Source organism: Microcaecilia unicolor, chromosome 14, assembly GCF_901765095.1.
Source record: "Microcaecilia unicolor chromosome 14, aMicUni1.1, whole genome shotgun sequence".
In the NCBI taxonomy this organism is placed as follows: domain Eukaryota; kingdom Metazoa; phylum Chordata; class Amphibia; order Gymnophiona; family Siphonopidae; genus Microcaecilia; species Microcaecilia unicolor.
In genome coordinates, this window is record NC_044044.1 from 22,287,821 (window position 1) to 22,307,468 (window position 19,648).

A 19,648-nucleotide genomic window follows, 5' to 3' on the forward strand; every position below is an offset into this window, starting at 1 on the left:
TATAATAGCCTTGCAATAGCCTTTTGATCATCTGCATTCCGTTTTCGTTAGCTGCTACCCTGATTGGAAAATGGCTTGGAGAAGCCTTTAGTGCATGCCAGGGTTACTACTTGCTTGTTAACGGCTCGTTAATGGCTTCTTTAGTGCATCTGGCCCTCAGTTTTGGCCTTGGAGAAGAATTGCTGTCCTGTTTCAGGAGAAACACTGCCATCCTGTGGCCAGTGCTGCTCTCAAGCTGCAAAACCATCTGTGGGTGGCCTGCACTCTCAGTGCAAACATTTCTTCTACACAGATCAGAGGCACTTAAGAAACACAAGCCGTCTTCTTTTCATTCCGAGCTTTATTTTGAAGTTTCCACAGCATTCCCAGGCCCTGTGTATATAAAGGTTAAACAGTGATTGGTGACCTCCAGTGGCTATTCCCTATAAATAGATCCCAACCATTGTCGCCTGTGCATTGTACAGTGACTGGTGGATTGGTTTCAAGCTCTGACTCTTTTGAATGTAGTCCAGATATCAAAGAAAAGCACCAGAGACCTTCAAAATCGGGACACAATTTCTTTATTGATATACTTTGAACATCAATCGCTTCCATAATGCCCCGACACGGGCTGTGTTTCGGCACACAGCGGCTGTGTCAGGGGTCAATGGGGAACTGATTATTGAATGCAACTAAAGCTTTCTTCTTCGATGATGACTGGATGGATAATTGTCCCACTTGTTACAAAATGAATGCGCGGAATCGTTCGATGAAACTGGAACCGGAGCGGTCCCTTCATATTTTGTGGTCTTTTGAATATAGGTCATACAGTAAAAGGTGAACTCACCCCTTCCCCAAAGATTTATTTCCTATGGATAGACCCCAGGCCCTGTATCTTATTTTATTTATTTATTTGTTACATTTGTATCCCACATTTCCCCACCTATTTGCAGGCTCAATGTGGCTTACATAGTACCGTAACGGCATCTGCCAGTTCCGGTATGAACAAATACAAGGTGATATTGTGGTAGAATAAGGTTCATGTATGGTAAATACATTGGGGGCACTTAGAGAGGGAGAGGAAGAGTTAGGAAATGTCCATTACGGTCTTTGGTTTCGTTATGTCGCAGGTACCCAGGTTTTTAGGTTGGGTCGGTGGGGTATGCGTTTCTGAACAGGTTTGTTTTTTAGTACTTTTCAGAAATTTAGGTGGTTGAGCGTAGTTTTTACCACTTTTGGCAGTGAGTTCCATAGTTGTGCGCTTAAATGGGAAAAGCTGGATGCGTGAGTTGATTTATATTTGAGTCCTTTGCTGCTTAGGTAGTGGAGATTTAGGCATGATCGTGCTGATCTTGTGGCATTTCTGGTTGGCAGGTCTATGAGGTCTGTCATGAATCATGGGGCTTCACCGTAAATAATTTTATGAACTATTGTACAGATTTTGAAAGCAATGCGTTCTTTGATAGGGGGCCAGTGCAGTTTTTCTTGGAGGGGTTTGGCGTTTTCAAAACGCGTTTTTCCAAATATAAGCCTGGCTGCTGTGTTTTGGGCGTCTGAAGTTTCTTTATGATTTGTTCTTCGTATATGAAGGTAGTACAATGACTGGTGAGATGATCCCCAGGGCGCATTCCCTATAGGGAATGAATTCTGGATTTACCTCATGTCTTTTTTTCAGTAGTAGCTTAAGGCGAGTTACATTCAGGTTTAGTAGGTATTTCTGTGCCCCTGGAGGGCTCACAATCTAAGTTTGTACCTGAGGCAATGGAAAGTTACATAACTTATCTAAGGTCACAAGGTGCTGAAGAGGAATATGGATCGCATTTCCATGGTTCTTTGCCCACTGCCGTAGCCATTAAGCTATTCCTCCTTCTTAGAGACTGTCTCTTCTTTATTAAGGTGGTCCAGCGACTGGTGTGATAGCCTTCAGGGATTCCCTATAGATAGGCCACAGGACCTGTCCCCTATGTATGAAAGTGACTGATCACATGACCCCCCAGGGCGCATTTCATTTAGATCAGGGGTGGGCAACCAGTGGGTTGTCAACACTGCGGTTTTCCCGCGGAATTGGGTGGGTTTTTTGAGCTGCCCACTGGCACTTTCTGACGGTCACGGGTTTTTGTTATATTTGTACCCCGCGCTTTCCCACTCATGGCAGGCTCAATGTGGCTTGCATGGGGCAATGGAGGGTTAAGTGACTTGCCCAGAGTCACAAGGAGCTGCCTGTGCCTGAAGTGGGAATCAAACTCAGTTCCTCAGGACCAAAGTCCACCACCCTAACCACTAGGCCACTCCTCCGACTTATTGGACGTTTTTTTGGGAGGCCGCTACAGTTGGTTCTTCTGGCTGTATGTACTGTCACCCTATTGGCCAAATTTGGAGCTGGAAGGAGACTTGGTTCATCTCAAGCCTCATTCCGGCTCCAAATTTGACCAACAGGAGATCGAGGTGTGTGATGAGGTCACCAGCTGATGATGACTCAACATGCTCAAGTGAAGTAGGCAGAGAGCAGAGCACAGAGGAAGAGGAGACAGAGCAAGCACACTTGCACGAGTGGCCCCCCTCCCCCACTCCTCAGATAGCCCATTGGGCAGCTTGGGCTGTCTTTGGGCTCCTTTGGGGTGCGGGTTGGGCTGGGGAAGTTTTTCCCATCTGGCAACCACGAAGGCCACTACCCAGTTGGGTTTTCAAGATTTACACAATGGATACTCATGTACTGCTTCTATTGTACTGGGTTATGGCCCTCGAGGACCGTTTTAAAAGAACAGGATGCATAGTTCTCCTATCTTTCAATCTGGCTAGAAGGAAATGTGACTGAATTTCCCACCTGATACAAATGAGCAGACCTCAGATTATACAAGAATGAGGCAGAAGGTTTGACCAAACTCCCCAAACTACTTCTTCCCAACCCCCAAACACCCCTTTTCCCTACTGCTTTTTTTTTTCTCCCCTCTCTTCTGCTCATTTCAGGTTCATCTCTCTGCTCCTTCTCCCATTTCTCACTCTCTGCCTTCCCCCCTCCAGGGCTGGCCCAACCATTACACAACTCTAGGCAGCCACCTAGGGCAGCAGCTTCTGGGGGTGGGGGTGGGGAGTGACAAATAGCAGCTGCAGTCAAAGCAAAACAGTAGATCCTGATAACCACACAAACTTAAAAGAAGGGTGATTATTTATTTATTTATAGCAGCGTTGATACCCCACATTCTCCAAACATGTTTGGTTCAATGTGACTTTCAATGTTAGTTAATGGAGGTAGTGAATTACATTTTAATAGGAAGGAGTGTCTAGGGCTCTTCAGCTTGGAGAAAAGATGTCTGAGGGGAGATATGATAGAGTGGAGTGGAACGGGTAGACATGAATCGTTTGTTTACTCTTTACAAAAATACTAGGCCTAGGGGGCATGCGATGAAGCTGCAAAGCAGTAAATTTAATATGAATCGGAAAAAATTTTTCCTTCACTCAACGTGTAATTAAACACTGGAATTCGTTGCCAGAGAAAGTGGTAAAGGCGGTTAGCTTAGCAGTTTTAAAAAGGTCTGGACAGCTTCCTAAAGGAAAAGTCCATAGACCATTATTAACTTGACTCGGTGAAAATCCACTGCTATTTCTGGGATAAGCAGCATAAAATGTATTGTAGTTTTTCGGGATTTTGCCAGGTATTTGTGACCTGGATTGGCCACTGTTGGAAACAGGATGCTGGGCTTGATGGACTTTTGGTCTGTCCCAGTATGACAATACTTATGTACTTATGTAGGATGGGGGAGTAGAAGATAAAAAGGGGAGGGGACATGGTGAGAATAGAGGTTGTTGGGGAGGGGGATCTGCAATGGGTTGTATGGGTACAAATAGTTTAGTTTTTGTTGGCTGTGGGTAAGAACGTTTTAAACAGGTAGGTCTTGAGGTGTTTCCGAAATTAATTCCTCAAATACCCATTTACTTTACTTTTGGAAACTGCCCTCATTATATGTGTGTGTGAGAGAGAGAGAGAGAGAGACACACACACTCACTCACACACACATACACACACACACAAACAACAAAGTTTAATATTTGGGAGGGGTCTAAATGTTAACTGAGTTAGGGATGGGGTGTAAGGCTGAAGGTTCACCTAGGGTGCCCTGCTCTCCTCCTGCCCCAGGGGTTCCTCTCTGTCTCTTCCTGTATCCCCTGACATTGGATTCCTCTCCTTTGTAAACTATTTCTCACTGTCTTTCTTGCTCTCTTCTCATTTTGAACTGAGGCTGAATCTTGCAACAAGAGTGCTAAAAGCAGACAGTCAGAGATACGTGTGTTACATACACACACATGCGCACACACACAGACTAAGGACAGATGGAAAGGATTTTCTCCCTTCTGGCTGTCACATGCCATACATTATTACTTAGACCTCCTGACTATTTTCAAACCCTGTTACTGTGGTATCCACATAAACAAGGAAGAGCGTCTGCCCCAAGGGGGTGGGCTGTGATCCCAGAAATATCTGCCTGCCCCTGAGAGTCTGTGTGCTGAGAGAGAGGGAGGAGGAGTGACAGGGGAAGCAAGGTATCTCTTCCCAGGAGACCTTGTGCGTATGCTAGGGGAGAGGGGATGGGAGGGAGGAGTTTACGATATGGAGAAGTGAGGAAGATTAGAATAACATCCCTACTTCAGGGTAAGTGTACGGAAGGGATGGGGGTGGGAGGAAGAGGGAAAAGGAAGACCTTGTAATTAAGAGGGTAGAAATGAGCCCCCTCCCCCCAGAGGGGATGTGTAGCCAGGGCAACTGCCCTGGATACCCCCATCACAGAAGACCCTAAGCCTGCTCAAAGCTGAAGAAGGCACAGGTTGCTACTAATCTCTGGGGACCCCTCCCAAATTTCTGCCCTGGGCCCTACTATGTCCTACTGTGCATATGGGGAGGGGATCTACATTTCTGGAGGTGGGAGGGAGAATACAGTGCCCCCATGGTAGGCACAGGGAGTGAGATCTATACAGGGATGGAGGGGAATTACTAAGAGGGGGATTAGGGTGTCTATATGTGTGAGGAGGGGGTTTGTAATTACAGGCATGAAAGGGGGATTAGAGGTGCCTATGGAGTGTGCAAGGATGGGGTTTGTATTTTTAGGGAATAGTGGGGGATTAGAGTGCCCCCCAAGGTATGTATGGGGAGGGGGGGGGTCTATATTTACATGGACGGGGTCGTGATTATAGTACGAAGGGAGAGTCTTGTCTGTATTTACGGGGATGGGGGATCTAGTTTATATTTACAGTATTTACAGGGCTGAGGGAAGGATTACAGTACACCATGATGTGTATGAGAAGGTCTGTATTTATAGAGATGTGGATTCCAGTGACCACCCCTGCAGTGTGTGGGAAGGAGATCTGTATTTGGGAGAGGTATGATTGCACCACCTTTTTTGGGTGGAAGGAAAGGAAGAAGGGATAGGCTGGATGGCACTCTCTGGACCCTGATAGCCTGAAGGGCTCCACTAGTAACATAGTAGATGACGGCAGATAAAGACCTGTACGGTCCATCCAGTCTGCCCAACAAGACAAACCCTTCATTCCCTTCCAGACTTCTCTCAGCCCCTTTCACCAATGTCCCACCAGTCACTGGGCCCCGTCTCCCTGGCTTTAAATAAAACCTCCTCCCCTCCCCTCCCCTCCCCTCCCCTCCCCAGAGAAGTTTTCCATCTTGGCTCTGGAAGCTCCTAGATTAGGTTCCCTGCAGCAGGCCAGGGGAGAAGCACGAGGCAGCCCCCTTCCTGCTGACTTTGGGGTTATTAATTGCTGTCCTTTGATCAAATTGGGGAGGAGGAGGGTTGGGGGGGGGCTTGTTAGAGTAAGTAGGAAGTGCCAGAACCGACCAGAGAGATGTGAAATGTCAAGAGACACACTTCTGGGGGTTGGAGCGGAGGACCAGCATAAGGGCTGAGCTGAGAGGAGGGGAAGAGGAAGAAAGGAACCGGGACGGGGAAAATGCATGAACCAGAAGAAAAGAAAAAAAAGACTGATCTTTCGTAAAGACCGGGGGCAGGGGGGTGGTAAAGACAGCAACAGAAAATAATGGAAAAGTGCAAAAGAGACAGCTTTGAAAGAAGAGAAGAAAGCTGGGGAAGGAGGGATAAGAAAAGTGGTGGAAAGGAGTGGTGAGAGATAAGGAGAGCTCAGAAGGAGGGATGAGAGAAGATGGGGAGCTGGGAAGGAGAATGCTAGCAGAGTCTGAGAAGAAGGGACCACGGGAGGAGAGCTGAGAAGGTGGGATGAGAGCTAGAGGGAGGTTGATGGTAGTGATGCTTTTAGCATCCTTTCATTCTTGTCCATTTCTCTGGCTCTGTCTCCCCCTTGTTCTTTCTCTGATTCTGCAGCCTCAGCCTGTGCTGCTCTCCCTTGGCTGGCACAGCCCTCCCCTCCTTCCCCTCCCCAGATTGCAGGAAGAGTCAGGGATGCCCCTCCTGTGTGTGCTGTCCTCTCTCTTTCTGGCCACCCCACCCCACCCCCTGCCTGTGCAGCCGGGACCCGGTGCTGCTGGCCGGAGCTCGCGAGATCTGCAGCCGGGGAGGGGGGGCAGAGGGGAGCGGAGTGGAGCTGGAGCTGCAGCAGAAGGAGAGGCAGAAAGACGGCAACAAGAAGCCGCCCGCAGACACTGGCCCACGCAGGTAAGAGCTGCTATGGGTAGTATGGAGTGCAGGACTAAGGGAGCATCTTGCATCAAAATATCCTGGGACAGAGGGACACAGAGCAAGCATCCTCCAGACCAGGGCTAGGGGAGCATCTTGCAGCAAAATAACTCGGGACACAGTGCATGCATCCTCTAGACTAGAGCTAGGGGAGCATCTTGCAGCAAAATAACTCGGGATAGAGGGACATAGTGCAGGCATCCTCCAGACCAGGGCTAAGGGAGCATCTTGCTGCAAAACAACTCGGAATAGAGGGACATAGTGCAGGCATCCTCCAGACCAGAGCTAGGGGAGCATCTTGCTGCAAAACAACTCGGAATAGAGGGACATAGTGCAGGCATCCTCCAGACCAGGGCTAAGGGAGCATCTTGCTGCAAAACAACTCGGAATAGAGGGACATAGTGCAGGTATCCTCCAGACCAGGGCTAAGGGAGCATCTTGCAGCAAAATAACTCGGGATAGAGGGACATAGTGCAGGCATCCTCCAGACCAGGGCTAAGGGAGCATCTTGCTGCAAAACAACTCGGAATAGAGGGACATAGTGCAGGTGTCCTCCAGACCAGGGCTAAGGGAGCATCTTGCTGCAAAACAACTCGGAATAGAGGGACATAGTGCAGGTATCCTCCAGACCAGGGCTAAGGGAGCATCTTGCAGCAAAATAACTCGGGATAGAGGGACATAGTGCAGGCATCCTCCAGACCAGGGCTAAGGGAGCATCTTGCAGCAAAATAACCCTGGATAGAGGGACACAGGGCAAGCATCCTCCAGACCAGGGCTAGGGGAGCATCTTGCTGCAAAACAACTCGGAATAGAGGGACATAGTGCAGGCATCCTCCAGACCAGGGCTAAGGGAGCATCTTGCAGCAAATTAACTTGGGATAGAGGGACATAGTGCAGGCATCCTCCAGACCAGGGCTAAGGGAGTATCTGCAGCAAAATAACTCAGGATAGAGGGACACAGTGCAAGCATCCTCCAGACCAGAGCTAGGGGAGCATCTTGCTGCAAAACAACTCGGAATAGAGGGACATAGTGCAGGCATCCTCCAGACCAGGGCTAAGGGAGCATCTTGCTGCAAAACAACTCGGAATAGAGGGACATAGTGCAGGTATCCTCCAGACCGGGGCTAAGGGAGCATCTTGCAGCAAAATAACTCGGGATAGAGGGACATAGTGCAGGCATCCTCCAGACCAGGGCTAAGGGAGCATCTTGCAGCAAAATAACCCTGGATAGAGGGACACAGGGCAAGCATCCTCCAGACCAGGGCTAGGGGAGCATCTTGCTGCAAAACAACTCGGAATAGAGGGACATAGTGCAGGCATCCTCCAGACCAGGGCTAAGGGAGCATCTTGCAGCAAAATAACTTGGGATAGAGGGACATAGTGCAGGCATCCTCCAGACCAGGGCTAAGGGAGCATCTTGCAGCAAAATAACTTGGGATAGAGGGACACAGTGCAGGCATCCTCCAGACCAGGGCTAAGGGAGCATCTTGCAGCAAAATAACTCAGGATAGAGGGACACAGTGCAGGCATCCTCCAGACCAGGGCTAAGGGAGCATCTTGCAGCAAAATAACTTGGGATAGAGGGACATAGTGCAGGCATCCTCCAGACCAGGGCTAAGGGAGCATCTTGCAGCAAAATAACTTGGGATAGAGGGACATAGTGCAGGCATCCTCCAGACCAGGGCTAAGGGAGCATCTTGCAGCAAAATAACTTGGGATAGAGGGACACAGTGCAGGCATCCTCCAGACCAGGGCTAAGGGAGCATCTTGCAGCAAAATAACTCAGGATAGAGGGACACAGTGCAGGCATCCTCCAGACCAGGGCTAAGGGAGCATCTTGCAGCAAAATAACTTGGGATAGAGGGACATAGTGCAGGCATCCTCCAGACCAGGGCTAGGGGAGCATCTTGCAGCAAAATAACTCGGGATAGAGGGACACAGTGCAGGCATCCTCCAGACCAGGGCTAGGAGAGCATCTTGCAGCAAAATAACCCTGGATAGAGGGACACAGGGCAAGCATCCCCCAGACCAGGGCTAGGGTAGCATCCTGCAGCAAAATAACCTGGGACAATGGGACACCATGTACATATCCCGAAAACCAGAGCTAGGGAAGCAACCTGCAGCATAATAAACCCAGCCAGAGTGACACCATGCATAAAAATAATCCCAGACAGAGCGAGGCAGCTTCCATGCATCCAGTTAGTGGCAGAGAGTCCAACCTGCGGCAAAATAGAAAGAGGCAACATAAAGCTGGCACAGGTCCTACATTAATCAAAGCAGAGACAGAAGGCCATCCTGCAGCAAACCAACCAGGGACATCGGGCAACCTACAGCGTCCAAAGCAAAGGGATATCCTGTCAGAAATTAAACTGGCATAGCCTGCAGGAAACTCTTATTGAGTGAGTGGGGATGTCTGCAGCAACCAGGCGAGGGACAGCTCCTGTAAGTCAATCAAAAATAGCCCTGCTATAATGTTTAACTATCCCCCCTCCATCTGTCCTGCCCTTACAGGGTGTACCTCTTCTTCTGTATCCCTACAGAGATGGGGGGGGGGGGATCTAGGATAGTGGGGAAGAGAGGCAGGGACTGACAGCTGCTTACATCCTCTGCCTTTTTTTAATTGATCTGTTTGTGTTTATACACAGCATGGTGGGGAGGGGTGTGGTGAGATTTACTATCCTGCAATAAGTGAACATAGACACAGTCTGGAGGAACAGACAGGGAAGAGAGGATGTCAGGCTCTGAGAGAGGTGGAGAAGCTCTGGAATGGGATGCAGTGATGTGAGCAGTAAGGAAGAGGAGGATGTGAAGGTGGGGTCAGGATGGTGCAGTAGGGAAGGAGGAAGAAAGGGGCAGCGGGAAGGGAGGATGAGATGCACTGATGGAACAAGAGGTTGACAGGCTCTGGAGAGAGAATGCAGAGAGAGAGAGAGGTTGACAGGCTCTGGAGAGAGATTGCAGAGAGAGAGAGAGAGAGAGAGAGAGGTTGACAGGCTCTGAAAAAAGGGGCAGCGACGGCACTTGTATGGATAATTGGCTCCATTAGGATCTCGGTGAAGCATTTACCCATTTTTTTTTCTATTGAAAGTTTGCTACTTCAGGGGATTCCTATTCCAGCCAGACTTTCTAGGAGCTTGACACCCAAGCTTGAGTGAGAGAGTGGTGTTCTCAGGCCTTTGGAAGCTTAGGTGCCATCATCTGTTTATAAATAAGCCCCGGGCAGGGATATGGTTTCAGAAAGTTATTCTGAAGATTCTCATGCAGTTCCGGTGAGAAAGATTCACTGTCAAATGATGGGAAAAGCAGGTGAGGACACTGGGAAGGGAAGACCAGGAAGAGATGGCTGGACTGAGATTTCCCGGGGTTTATTCCCCATGTTCTGTCTCTGGCTAAGGTATGGTGAATTCTTGGTTTTCTGTCTTTGGATAAATAAGGAATACTACGTGTAGGCATAGGAGGTAATGAGTTATGCCTTTGCAAGAGAGATGCATCTAGGTGAAGTTCTTTGCTGTGCTAAGCCAGGGACCTTCAGGGCCAGGGGATTTCCCCTGCCAACATGCTCTAACCAAAACCCAGACCTGGGAGGCCCATTTCCACCTTGCTCCTTCTGCTGGAGAAATGAGGTGTGAGCTTCAATTTTCTATACCTAGAGTTAAGCAGCTCACTGTGAGTAGCACTCAGCTTGAGCAGGGGTTTTCAAGATCATAGGGATATTTATTCCCCTTGTTACCAGCACTTGTGGAGAACACAGTTAGAGGGTTCAGTGAGGACGCCCCTGTTTGGGTGGTGTACAGAATCCATCCCGTTCAAAGCATCCAGTTCTGGCTTCTGTGCTTCCATGTGATGTTGAATGGAACAAGAAAAACACATGAAGGGAAAGAAAGGAGATTCAGAAACGGAGAGAGAGAGAGAGAGAAAGGAAGAAAGAAGGCAGCAGAAGATGGTTGATCTGTATAACTGAACAGTGTACATTATAGAAGTGAGATCCTGAGGGGGAGGGGTGTGGCAGGACACTTGGGAAGTCGCAGACTCTGGGCGGAACATGCTTATTCTGATAACGCACCAGGGAGGTGAGCTGGTATTTGATTCAGAGAGTAGACGTGTTCTGTTTGGAGCTGCTCGCTCTCTTGTCCTGTGTGTTGGCTACAGACAGAGTTAGAACCAGAACACAGCCAGTGGGTCAGTACTAACCAGGTCATGGTCACATTCAGAACTCAGCTAATATATCACAACACACAAGCTGGCCCATTATATCAGGTACAGAGCTACTGGGTTACCCAATTCCCACAGGGAAATTTAGGAATGCCATGAATCTCAGACGAAACTTTCTGGTACCTGCAGCACCAGTTCAAAATGGTAGCAGCTGGAGCTACAGATACCACAATGCACTGGGATGCAAGTGCAAAAATCAGAGCTGGCTAAAAACCCTCCTTCCTGGAACAACTTCACAGCTCTGCAGATCACTTGCCCAAGGTTGCTAAAGAGCCCATGAGAGGCATCAATTGATGTTGTCAGGAGATGGGGATATGTATTTCAGGGACACAGAGAGCTGGGGGAGTGGAAATTATTAGAGGGGTGGGAGTGTGTATATTTATTTTTCATATATATCTATGTTTAGACACTCACAAACACTTTTAAGTCTGTGTGTATTTTGATAGTGGAAAAAACGTGTCCACTGATATGACACCCTTGGATTCTGACCCAGAATAGCTTTAGCAGCTGGTTTGGGGCTGCCTCTCTTCCTTCATGCTCCATTCAGTGGCCCAAGACTTCTAGCAAAGGCTTCTCGCTCAGCCCTGCCTCGGGGCTCCCCTCCCCCTCCTCCCCAGCTGGTCACTTCCTTTCCTTATCCCCCCCCCCCCCCCAAGAAATCTCCAAGGACCACAAATTTGCCAATGTGAGAGATAGAGACATAAACTTAATGAAAACAGGAACAGAGAAAGCAAGGAGGCAGGCACAGAAAGAGACAAGAGAAAGACCGAGGAGGGACATAGTTATCAATGTGGGCTACCATTAAGATATGTTTCCACTAAAGCATGCTATTTTAGCACAGGTCCCGTTTTATGCAATAAGACCTGTCCTCTGCTTATTCCTAAACATATATTAATACTAACTACTGCATTTCATGTCAAAATGTATCTTAACATATGAGTTGCACATCATAAAACAATCCCATATTATATTTCCAGTGTGTTTTTTCTAGCAAAAAAAGGCGCCGGTACTCAAATGCCAGACCACCCTTCAGGGGTGGGGTGATCACTGAGGGACCCACCCCACAATAGCCAAGCTCCCTGCAACCAGTCACAGAATCTATGACAAGGCAGAATTGGTGTGTGGAGCCTGAGCTCTTTCATTAAAACTTGGGGTCCGTGGGTCAATTTTAGCAGACAATGGAAAAGGTGCCGGTACTCAGTACCCCCTCAAAAAAAGCCCTGCATATGTGTCATTTAAAACATCGTGTCCATAAAACAGACAACCAAAAAAAGGATTAAGAATTCCAAAAAAGGCAACCAAAAAAGGATTCAAGAAAAAGATTCAAGAATTCCTGGGATAAGCAGCATAAAACCTGTTTTTACTGTTTTGGGATCTTGCCAGGTACTTGTGATTTGGATTGGCCACTGCTGGGAACAGGATACTGGACTTGACAGACCTGCGCTCTGACCCAGTATGGCAATGCTTATGTTCTTATTTTCTTCTTAATAACTGGGGTTAACAGTAAAATAACATGCAGTAAACAGTAGCCCAAGTTGATAACTTCTCCCCTTAATTATAGAAAAAAAAGAAATGTTTCTAGAAATCAAAATCACTGCTATATGTAGTAAAAATGAGCCCAGTATAGGGCAGTCAGTCCATTGTGACATCACTGATGAGACTGGCATTGGTGGAATGAGGCATTATGACATTACAATATCAGAATTGAGCCGAGTATAAGTGACATCACTGATGAGGTTGGCTCTTAGGCATTGGTGGAATGAGGCATTATGACATCACATGGTTTTACCAAAGGGAAATCGTGACAAACGAATCTCATTGAATTCTTTGACTGGGTGACCGGAGAACTGAATCATGGACGTGCTATAGACGTAATCTACTTAGATTTCAGCAAAGCTTTTGACACGGATCCCCACAGGGAATAAACTTGACAGGCTGAACATAGGACCCGACGTGGTGAACTAGATTAGGAACTGGTTGACGGACAGACGCCAGAGGGTGGTGGTTAATGGAATTCGCTCGGATGAGGGAAAGGTGAGTAGTGAAGTGCCTCAAGGATCGGTGCTGGGACCGATTCTATTCAATATATTTGTGAGTGACATTGCCGAAGGGTTAGAAGGTAAAGTTTGCCTATTTGCGGATGATACTAAGATCTGTAACAGAGTGGACACCCGGGAGGGAGTGGAAAACATGAAAAAGGGTCTGCGGAAGCTAGAAGAACGGTCTAAAGTTTGGCAATTAAAATTCAATGCGAAGAAATTCAAAGTGATGCGCTTAGGGAGTAGAAATCTACAGGAGACGTATGTGTTAGGCGGTGAGAGTCTGATATGTACGGACGGGGAGAGGGATCTTGGGGTGATAGCATCTGAGGATCTGAAGGCGACGAAACAGTGTGACAAGGCGGTGGCCCTAGCTAGAAGGTTGCTAGGCTGTATAGAGAGAGGTGTGACCAGCAGAAGAAAAGAGGTTTTAATGCCCCTGTATAAGTCGTTGGTGAGGCCCCACCTGGAGTATTGTGTTCAATTTTGGAGGCCTTATCTTGCTAAGGATGCAAAAAGCATTGAAGCGGTGCAAAGAAAGAAAAAATTGACGCTCATCTTGTTTCGATAATACGGGTTTCCCCGCCCCTTCGCCGGGACGTCCTGCGAGGACGTCCTCAGGAAAACTTGGGCTCACCTTTCAATTATGCCCCTCCACGTTACTAAGAACGGGAGTTAACAGTAAAATGAAGAAAGGACTGATCTCCATGGATAGGAAGCAGAAGCCAAAACACAGCGGAGAAGACCAAAGACCAGTGCAAAGCCAAAACCAAACAGACAAACACAGCTTTTAATGGAGTCAGTCCAGCAGCTTTTCTCCTCCATAAAGTGCTGTGTTTGTCTGCTTCAGTTTTTCTTCATTGGGGAAGAGTCTTAAGTTTCCCCCCCCCCCCCCCCCCCCCCCCATTTATTTTTGCACTTTGCGAGTTATACACAACTTTGTGCATTTGGACTTCTGTACTGTAGCTGAAACACAGCCCGTGTCGAGTCCATGCAGTGGTTGCGTACTTCACCAAGTGTGTTTCTACTAATTATTGTTACAGTTTTTCAAGACACTCTTTTGGCTTGACACTACTACTACTACTACTTGACATTTCTAAAGCGCTACTAGGGTTACGCAGCGCTGTACAATTTAACATAGAAGGACAGTCTCTGCTCAAAGGAGCTTACAATCTAAAGGACAAATGTACAGTCAGTCAAATAGGGGCAGTCTAGATTTCCTGAAAGGTATAAAGGTTAGGTGCCGAAAGCAACATTGAAGAGGTGGACTTTGAGCAAAGATTTGAAGATGAGTAGGGAGGGGGCTTGGCGTAAGGGCTCAGGAAGTTTATTCCAAGCATAGGGTGAGGCGAGGCAGAATGAGCGGAGCCACTGTGGTTTGGCTTCTGTCAACAGTAAAATAAAACATCTTAATGGTAGTGATAACTTCCCTCCTGAGAGACAAGTTACACTGCAGAGAGAAACTTACACAATTTCATTATCAGTTAGGGTTGTCACACACCCTGTTCTCAAATGTCTGCAGCCAGCTGGCAACTCTAATCTATACAGAGACATAATGATGCTTTTTTTTCTCTCTTCTTTGCCTAATAATTCCTAACATTCTGTTTGCTTGTTCACTGTCACCACACACTCAGCTGAGGATTTCAATGTCCACCATTGCTCCAAGATCCTTTTCCTTGGTGGTGATTACTGATATACGTGATGTCTCTAAAGCTGGAATTGTTTCTTTTTTTTCCTCTGTGCATCATTCTGCACTTGTTCACATTAAGACGCTCACTTCTCCAGTCTGGCAAGATCCTCTTGCATTTCCTCACAATCTGTTCGTGTTTTAACTACAGTGAATAATATTGTGGCAACTGCAAAAATCATCACTTCACTCATTGCTCGCTTTTCCAGATTGTTCATGAAGAAGTTAAACACTGGTCCCAGTACAGATCCTTGAGGCATCCCAGTATTTACCTCTCTGCTCTGACAAAGTTAACCATTATAGCCTTACTCGTAAGTACATAAGTATTGCCATACTGGGAAAGACCAAAGGTCCATCAAGACCAGCATCCTGTTTCCAACAGTGGTCAATCCAGATCACAAATACCTGGCAAGATCCCAAAAAAGAACATTTTATACTGCTTATCCCAGAAATAGTGGATTTTCCCCAAGTCCATTTAATAATAGTCTATGGACTTTTCCTTTAGGAAGCCGTCCAAACCTTTTTTAAACTCCGCTAAGCTAACCGCCTTTACCACATTCTCTGGCAACGAATTCCAGAGTTTAATTACACGTTGAGTGAAGAAACATTTTCTCCGATTCGTTTTAAATTTACTACATTGTAGCTTCATCGCATGCCCCCTAGTCCTAGTATTTTTGGAAAGCGCGAACAGACGCTTCACATCTACCCGTTCCAACTCCACTCATTATTTTATAGACCTCTATCATATCTCTCCTCAGCCGCTTTTTCTCCAAGTTGAAGAGCCCCAGCCGCTTTAGCCTTTCCTCATAGGGAAGTCGTCCCATCCCCTTTATCATTTTCGTCGCCCTTCTCTGCACCTTTTCTAATTCCACTATATCTTTCTTGAGATACGGCGACCAGAATTGAACACAATATTCGAGGTGCGGTTGCACCATGGAGCGATACTCTCTGTTGTTGTTGTTTTTTCTTCTTTTAACCAGTTATCAATGCACAAGAAGATATTTCCTCCTATCTCACAACTTTTCAGTTTCTTGAGGGGGTCTCATGAGGGATTTTATTAAATACCTCCTGAAATCTAGATGCAAACAGCGCCGTGCCAGACATCTATGTCCTAGTGGAGTTTCATTTTCAATGGAAGTACATTTATACAGTGGCGAACCAAGGGGGTGGGGGCGGTCCGCCCCGGGTGCACGCCGCTGGGGGGGGTGCCGCGCGCCTGTCTGCTCCGCTCGTTCCGTGCTCCCTCTGCCCCAGAACAGGTTACTTCCTGTTCCGGGGCAGAGGGAGCATGGAACAAGCGAAGCAGACAGGTGTGTGGCACCCCCCCCCCCCAGCAGGTAAAAATGCACCCGGGGGGTGTCCTTTCGCCGGGGGAGGTGTGTCCTTTCGCCGGGGTGGAGGTGGCCTTTTGCCGGGGGTGAGGGGGTCGCGCTGGACCCGGGGGGGATTGTCCTTTCGCCGGGGTGGGGGGGCGCTGCACCCGGGGGGGGGGGGGCGCATCGGCGATCCACCCCGGGTGTCAGCCACCCTAGGAACGCCACTGCACTTATAAGATTAAGTGTATACTTTTCTGGGGTAGTTTATATATGCAGAAAAATGGGCGTGGAAGGGCAGTTCTGGGGGTGGGGCCAACTATGTGCCCATAGCCCTTATTTTAGAAGCTCTGTTCATGTTTTGAACATCTGAACACTGGCATTTAAACATCCATATCGCATGGACATCCAAATCCCAATTTTATAAACCCTGGATATGAATGTCTACTGGTCTGGATGTGTTTTGGGTGGGAGTAAGGAGGGGCCAAAATATGGATGTCCAACTCCAATTGCAGAAGAGGAAGGGACATCCATGTCCAAAAAGATGGACGTTGGTATTTAGACCTGCTACTTGGCACATCCAGTTTATAGAAAGGTGCTCCGATTGAGCAGTTCTCCACTGGAGGCAGTAAGAGAAGTCATAGTAGGTATTTTTCTGTCCATGGAGGGCTCACAATTTAAAGAAAATTACAAGGAGTGGCAGTGGGATTTGAGCGGACATCTTCTGGTTACCTGCGGGCTACTCCACCACCTAGAGGTCTATATGGCCATTTTATAAGAACGTAAGTATTGCCATACTGGGACAGACTGAAGGTCCATCAAGCCCAGGCATCCTGTTTCCCACAGTGGCCAATCCAGGTTATAAGTACCTGACAAGATCCCAAAACAGTACAATACATTTTATGCTGCTTATCCTAGAAATAATTTTTTTTTGTACCCCGCGCTTTCCCACTCATGGCAGGCTCAGTGCGGCTTAGGTACTTATTTGTACCTGGGGCAATGGAGGGTTAAGTGACTTGCCTAGAGTCACAAGGAGCTGCCTGTGCCTGAAGTGGGAATCGCACTCAGTTCCCCAGGACCAAAGTCCACCACCCTAACCACTAGGCCACTTCTCCACTGTTGCTACTATTTGAGATTCTACATGGAATGTTGCTATTCCACTAGAAGTCGGCCCTTGCAGATCACCAATGTGGCCGCGCAGGCTTCTGCTTCTGTGAGTCTGATGTCCTGCACGTACGTGCAGGACGTCAGACTCACAGAAACAGAAGCCTGCGCAGCCTTCTACATGGAATGTTGCTAGTGGAATAGCAACATTCCATTTAGAATCTCCAACAGTAGCAACATTCCATGTAGAATCTCCAATAGTAGGAACATTCCACGTAGAATCTCCAATAGTAGCAACATTCCATGTAGAATCTCCAATATTCCATGTAGAATGTCCAATAGTAGCAACATTCCATGTAGAATCTCCAATAGTATCTATTTTATTTTTCTTACATTTGTACCCTGCGCTTTCCCACTCATGGCAGGCTCAATGCGGCTTACATGGGGCAATGGAGGGTTAAGTGACTTGCCCAGAGTCACAAGGAGCTGCCTGTGCCTGCAGTGGGAATCGAACCCAGTTCCCCAGGACCAAAGTCCACCACTCTAACCACAAGTCTATTTTAATAATGGCTTATGGACTTTTCTTTTAGGAAGCTATCCAAATCATTTTAAACCACACTAAGCTAAAGACTTTTCTTTTAGGAAGCTATCCAAACCCCACTAAGCTAACTGCTTTTACTACATTCTCTGGCAATGAATTCCAGAGTTTAATTACACATTGAGTGAAGCAATATTTTCTCAGACTCATTTTAAATTTACTACTTTGTAGCTTTATTGCGTGCCCCCTATTCCTAGAATAAAGTGATTCACATTCCACTCCACTCATTATTTTATCATACCTCCCCTCAGCCATCTTTTCTCAAAACTGAAGAGCCCTAGCCGCTTTAGTCTTTCCTGATAGGGAAGTCGTCCCATCCCCTTTACCATTTTCATTGCCCTTCTCTGTACCTTTTCTAATTCCACTATATCTTTTTTGAGATGTGGTGACCAGAACTGAACACAATATTTGAGGTACGGTCGCACCATGGAGTGATACAAAGGCATTAAAACATCCTCATTTTTGTTTTCCGTTCCTTTCCTAATAATACCTAACACTCTATTTGCTTTCTTAGCTGCCGCCGCACACTGACCAAAGGGTTTGAATGTATCATCAATGATGACACCTAGATCCCTTTCCTGGTTGATGACTCTTAATGTGGAATCTTGCATTGCGTAGCTATAGTTTGGGTTCCTCTTTCCCACATGCATCACTTTGCACTTGCTTACATTAAACGTCATCTGCCATTTGGATGCCCTGTCTCCCAGTCTCGTAAGAATTTTTCACAATCCTCTTGCGTTTTAACAACTTTGAATAACTTTGTGTCATCAGCCAATTTAATTACCTGACTAGTTACTCCCATCTCTAGATCATTTATAAAAATGCTAAAAAGCAGCGGTCCCAGCACAGACCCCTGGGGAACCCCACTGTCTACCCTTCTCCATTGAGAATACTGACTATTTAACCCTACTCTCTGTTTCCTATCTTTTAACCAGTTTTTAAACCACAATAGGACATTACTTCCTATCCCATGACGTTCTAGAGTCATCCATGAGGTACTTTGTCAAATGCCTTTTGAAAAAACAGATACACAATATCAACCGGCTCACCTTTATCCACATGTTTGTCCACCCCTTCAAAGAAATGTAATAGATTGATGAGGCAAGATTTCGCTTCTCTAAATTTAATAATGGTCTATGGACTTGTCCTTTAGGAAGCCGTCCAAACCTCTTTTAGCTTAGCGGTGTTTAAAAAAGGTTTGGACGGCGTCCTAAAGGAAAAGTCCATAGACTGTTATTAAATGGACTTGGGGAAAATCCACTATTTCTGGGATAAGCAGTATAAAATGTTTTGTACTTTTTGGGGATCTTGCCAGGTATTCGTGACCTGGACTGGCCACTGTTGGAAACAGGATGCTGGGCTTGATGGAGCTTTGGTCTGTCCCAGTATGGCAATACTTTTGTACTTGGGGTTCTGAATGGAATGTTACTACTCTTTGGGGTTCTACATGGAATCTTGTTACTCTTTAGGATTCCAGAATCTTGCTATTGTTTGCAGTTCTACATGGAATGTTGCTACTCTTTGGGATCTTGCCAGGTATTTGTGACCTGGATTGGCCACTGTTGGAAACAGGATGCTGGGCTTGATGGACCTTTGGTCTCTCCCAGTATGGCAATACTTATGTACTTATGTAAATCCATGTTGGCTTTGTCTCGTTAATCCATGCTTTTGAATATGCTCTGTAATTTTGTTCTTTATAATAGTCTTTACCATTTTGCCCTGCAATGACATCAGGCTCACCAGTTTATAATAAGAACTTGTCTAAATGGCAGTATAAAAAAGTTTTTTGCAGGTGCCCAAACGTTGCAATAGAGAGATAACTAGTCGGCACGATGAGTCTGGCTAAGATATTGGGGATTTTTCCTTGAAGCAGTGGGTAGCGAAACATGATTTCACGTTGGAAGAGCAAGCCCCCAGCCAACACGATCAGATAAGTTTGAATTAAATTCATGATGCATATTTTTCCAAAGTTTTGAATAAGAGATTGAAGTATTACTATCTTTACAATTTTGAAAAAATTAAAAATGGACCAGTGACGATAAGGGAGATTAATTCTCGAT

At 46.7% G+C, this 19,648-nt stretch overlaps 1 protein-coding gene across 8 annotated transcripts in view; it reads left to right on the forward strand.

The window, feature by feature from the left end:
* The window catches only part of ACHE (acetylcholinesterase (Cartwright blood group)), a 67,621-nt gene that overhangs the window by 21,814 nt on the left and 26,159 nt on the right, over nucleotides 1-19,648 (forward strand). For 4 of the 8 annotated variants that reach the window (XR_003939998.1, XR_003939997.1, XR_003939996.1 and 1 more), the window contains exon 1: nucleotides 5,987-6,614. The exons of 1 other annotated variant lie outside the window; for it this stretch is intronic. Coding sequence is in view for 3 of the 7 variants with exons in the window: in XM_030187349.1 (XP_030043209.1) it covers nucleotides 6,219-6,614 (396 nt within the window). In the remaining 4 variants the exon portion in view is untranslated. Of the gene's footprint in view, nucleotides 1-4,611; nucleotides 4,628-5,984; nucleotides 6,615-9,016; nucleotides 9,078-19,648 lie in introns of those variants that run through there. 3 more of the 8 variants (XM_030187355.1, XM_030187350.1, XM_030187351.1) reach the window with 3 other exon arrangements.